The 4639-nt window shown below is 39.0% G+C and overlaps 1 protein-coding gene across 1 annotated transcript; it reads left to right on the top strand.

Annotated features, from left to right (window-relative positions):
- The first annotated feature begins 3483 nt into the window (after positions 1 to 3483).
- Positions 3484 to 4152, top strand: LOC113343664. The gene is made up of 2 exons (XM_026587796.1): positions 3484 to 3961; positions 4025 to 4152. Exons 1-2 carry the CDS (start codon positions 3484 to 3486, stop codon positions 4150 to 4152), a joined length of 606 nt encoding a protein of 201 aa, XP_026443581.1.
- Positions 4153 to 4639: the final 487 nt, after the last annotated feature.

Below are 4639 nucleotides of genomic sequence, written 5' to 3'. Positions count from 1 at the left end.
CAGCAAAATAATGCCCAAGCTATTAGCAACTTAGAGACACAAATAAGTCAACTTTCAAACCGGTTAAATGATAGGGAGAACGGGACATTTCCTAGCCTAACGACTCCAAATCCAGAAGGAGTTAACCAGGTTAATGGGTCGGGTAGTTATAACCACAATGAACATATCAAAGCAGTTATCACCCTTAGGAGTGGTAAAACTCTAGAGAACTCGGTAGAACCACCTAAGGACAAAAGTACAGCTAAAAAAGAGAATGAGGTTGACCAAACTTCGTCTAAAGACCTTAATAGGCCTGAGAGTGCTAAGAGTCCATGTGAGGAAGATATCCCTGAGAGAGTGTACATACCACCTGCACCATTTCCTCAGAGACTCGCTAAGAAAAAGCCTAGTACATATGCTGAAATCCTAGACATCTTTAAGAAGGTTAAGATCAACCTGCCTTTATTAGATGCAATAAAACATGTACCGGCTATGGCCAAGTTCCTAAAAGAGATGTGCACTGTCAAGAGAGACGCGAGTGTCCATAAAAAGACATTTTTGACCCAACAAGTTAGTTCCATAATCTCACAAAAGTACCCAGTCAAATTTAAAGATCCTGGTTGTCCTACTGTCACATGTGTTATAGGTAGCCAAAAGATAGAAAATGCTCTGTTAGATCATGGGGCTAGTGTGAATCTTTTACCGTTCTCGGTATATGAACAACTAGGACTAGGGGAGATGAAACCAACTAGGATAACACTACGGTTTGCCGATAGGTCAGTCAAAATCCCACGTGGAATTATTGAAGACGTTTTGGTTCAGGTAGAAAACTTTATCTATCCAGTTGACTTTGTGATTTTAGACACTCAATATGTCTCTAGTCTAGATATCAATATCCCAATCAGACTAGGTCGTCCGTTTCTAACCACTGCAAATGCAGTCATATATTGTCAAACTGGCCTAGTAGAATTTTCCTTTGGGAATCAGAAAATCTCGGTGAACGTTTTTAAGGCATTACAAGCCCCACCGGACCCTGAACACTATGAGTCTATATGCATGATTGACTCTCTAGTCGAAAATACCTTTACCACTAATAGTGTTAGCGATCCTTTAGAGGCCTGCTTGGCCCACTTTGGAGCCTACTATGATGAGGATAGTCATTTTAAAGAAGTTAATACATTGTTAGACTCTGTGCCAGTAATGAATCATGGAAAATGGCAGCGTAAACCAGAACCTCTTCCGCCGACCATAGATAAACCCCTCCTATCATCAGTTAAGGCACCCACCCTTGAATTAAAGTCGCTACCAGATACACTGAAATATGTATTTCTTGGTAATGAAAATACTTTTCCTACCATATTTTCCTCTGACTTAGAGCCCGATCAGGAAAGTAGACTAGTTAGTGTTCTCCAAGAGCACAAGACCGCAATAGGGTGGACTATAGCAGATTTGAAAGGAATTAGTCATGCTGATTGTATGCGCCACATCTACCTAGAAGAAGGTGCCAAAACCTCAAGAGAAATACAGAGACGTTTAAATCCTAATATGAAGGAAGTTGTCCGCACAGAGGTACTCAAGTTATTAGATGCGGGTATCATATACCCCATCTCTGATAGTAAATGGGTCAGTCCTGTCCAGGTTTTCCTAAAGAAGTCTGGGATTACTGTGGTTGCAAATGAGAATAATGAATTGATCCCTACCCATGTTACTACCGGGTGGAGAGTTTGTATAGACTACCGTAAGCTGAACTCAGCAACTAGGAAATACCACTTTCCTCTACCATTCATCGACCAGATGTTAGAAAGATTAGCTGGTCACAGCCATTATTGTTTCCTAGATGGTTACTCTGCTTATAACCAAATCCCTATAGCACCGAAGGACTAAGAAAAAACAACCTTCACATGTCCATTTGGTACTTTTACTTACAGGCGTATGCCTTTTGGTTTGTGTAATGCACCCGCAACAATTCCAACGTTGCATGCTAAGTATCTTTTCGGACATGGTTGAGTGATTTCTCGAGGTCTTTATGGACGATTTTTCGGTTTGTGGATCCTCTTTTGATGAATACTTGCACCACCTTACACTGGTTCTAGAACGTTGTAAAGAAAAGAACTTAGTCCTTAATTGGGAAAAGTGTCATTTTATGGTTAAATCTGGAATAGTGTTAGGACATGTGGTGTCCTCTAAGGGAATAGAAGTTGATAAAGACAAGGTTGAACTAATTTCAAAATTAAGACCACCTAACAATGTAAAAAATGTTAGATCTTTCCTTGGCCATGCTGTATTTTATCGTCGTTTCATCAAAGACTTTAGTAAGATTGCTTTACCCCTATCGAACCTACTTGCTAAAGATGCTTCCTTTGTATTTGATGAAGCCCGTATTGCGGCTTTCGAGAAGCTAAAATCATTGTTGACTTCTGCCCCTATCATCCAACCACCCGATTGGGACCTCCCATTTGAACTCATGTGTGATGCGGCCAATTATGCGGTTGGTGTTGTCCTTGGCCAACGACGTGATAAAGAACCTTGTGTGATTTATTATGCTAGTAGGACCCTAAACGATGCCCAGTTGAACTACACAACCACTGAGAAAGAAATGTTGGCCATCATTTTTGCTTTGGCGAAATTTAGATCATATATCCTAGGGTCTAAGGTCATAGTTTATTTTGATCATGCCGCATTCAAATATCTCCTTTCAAAGAAGGACTCAAAACCTCGGATGATTAGATGGGTATTATTGTTCCAAGAATTTATTCTAGATATTCGTGATAAGAAAGGGTTTGAAAATGTAGTAGCTGACCATTTATCCTGCATCCTTGATGAGACTAGAGATGATGAGAGACCGATCCATGACACGTTCCCTGATGAACAATTATTTTCCATCTCTGTGTTACCCTGGTTTGCTGACATTGTCAGTTATTTGGTAATCGGTCAAATGACCGACCATTGGTCTAAACAGGATAGAGCTAAATTCTTGTCTGAGGTTAAATATTTTTTCTGGCATGATCCGTACTTATTTAAATACTGCCCTGATCAGATCATCCGTCGTTGTATTCCTGTCAACGAAATCTCTAGTGTTTTGACTTTTTGTCATTCTGGAGCTTGTGGGGGACACTTTAGTTCTAAGAAAACAACTGCTAAGGTTTTGCAATCTGGTCTTTATTAGCCAACTCTGTTTAAGGACTCCCACCTATTTTGTCAAAGTTGTGATAGGTGCCAAAATTTAGGAAAGATGACCCAACGTAATATGATGCCACTTAGTCTTATACTACTAATAGAAATATTTGATGTATGGGGTATGTATTTTATGGGCCCTTTTGTCAATTCCTATGGAAAATTTTACATCTTATTAGCTGTTGACTATGTGTCTAAGTGGGTATAAGCAATCGCTACCAAGTTGTGATCAAGTTTGTTAGAGACAATATTTTCACTCGATTTGGTATTCCTAGAGCAATCATTAGTGATGGAGGTTCCCATTTTTGTAACCGGTCTTTTGAGACGCTCATGAAGAAATACTCCATTACCCATAAGGTTTCTATATCTTTCCACCCACAAACTTGTGGCCAAGTTGAAGGGGCTAATAGGAAAATTAAACAGATTTTAGAAAATACCGTAAACCCTACCCGAAAGGATTGGTCTCTGCGCTTAGTTGAAGCATTGTGGGATTACCGAACCGCTTTTAAGACTCCACTTGGGATATCTCCGTATAGAATTGTCTTCGGTAAAGCCTGCCACTTGCTTGTAGAATTAGAACACCGAGCTTATTGGGCCATTAAACGGCTAAACTTTGACTTATCTACTGATGGTGATCACCGTAGACTGCAACTCAATGAGTTAGAGGAAATTCATAATGATTCTTACCAGAGTGTGAAAATTTACAAGGAGAAAACAACAATATTTCATGATAAATCGATTATTCGAAAGACATTTGAACAGGACAAAAAAGTTCTCCTTTACAATTCTCATTTACATCTTTTCCCTGGTAAATTGAGGTCTCGGTGGTCCGGGCCATACTTTGTCAAAATTGTTTTTCCTCATGGTGCAGTTGAAGTTGAAAATCCTAAGAACGGAGAAACTTTCAAGGTTAACGCTCAACGGTTGAAACCATTCTTGGAGTTACCCGGTCATGCAATAGAAGAATTGGAGCTTAGGGATCCTGTCTACCAGGATTAATTTTAACGGGTAACAAAGTCTGGCTGAAGACACTAAACTTAGCGCTTATTGGGAGGCAACCCATACATGGTGATATTAAGGTCCCTCTGGAGGACCCTACTGTTGTTGTACATTGGTTTTATTTTTGTTTTTATTTTATTTCTTTCTTGCCCATGGAAGGATTGCTACGCTTCATCCAGGTACTATCTTACTGACTTATTCCTCTTGTTACTTATATTTTTGGTATGTACACTTTAATTTGAAACATTTAGGACAATGTTAGGTTTAAGTTTGGGGGTTAGGGAAAAACCTTTAGTTAGTTTTTAATAAAATAAAAAATTAAATAAAGTATAAAAATTAAAAAAAAAAATTAAAAAATTAAACTCAGAGGCTAGAAATTGTGCGAAATCAGAATGACACTAACCAATCTAAATGGATGGAAACATCTTGGTTGTAGGAGTTAAGGAACCCAATAACAGAGTCTATTCATAAACGACAGAGTTTAGGT

Source organism: Papaver somniferum, unplaced genomic scaffold (assembly GCF_003573695.1).
Source record: "Papaver somniferum cultivar HN1 unplaced genomic scaffold, ASM357369v1 unplaced-scaffold_65, whole genome shotgun sequence".
NCBI classification, from domain to species: domain Eukaryota; kingdom Viridiplantae; phylum Streptophyta; class Magnoliopsida; order Ranunculales; family Papaveraceae; genus Papaver; species Papaver somniferum.
Note: the sequence above shows the minus strand (reverse complement) of the source record. Positions and strands in the feature narration are given on the sequence as shown.

Coding starts and splice junctions, on each gene's coding strand:
- LOC113343664 (XM_026587796.1), top strand. CDS start 3,484: ATGAAGAAATACTCCATTACCCATAAGGTTTCTATATCTTTCCACCCA. Junction 3,962..4,024: donor TCATTTACATCTTTTCCCTG/GTAAATTGAGGT, acceptor CTCATGGTGCAG/TTGAAGTTGAAAATCCTAAG.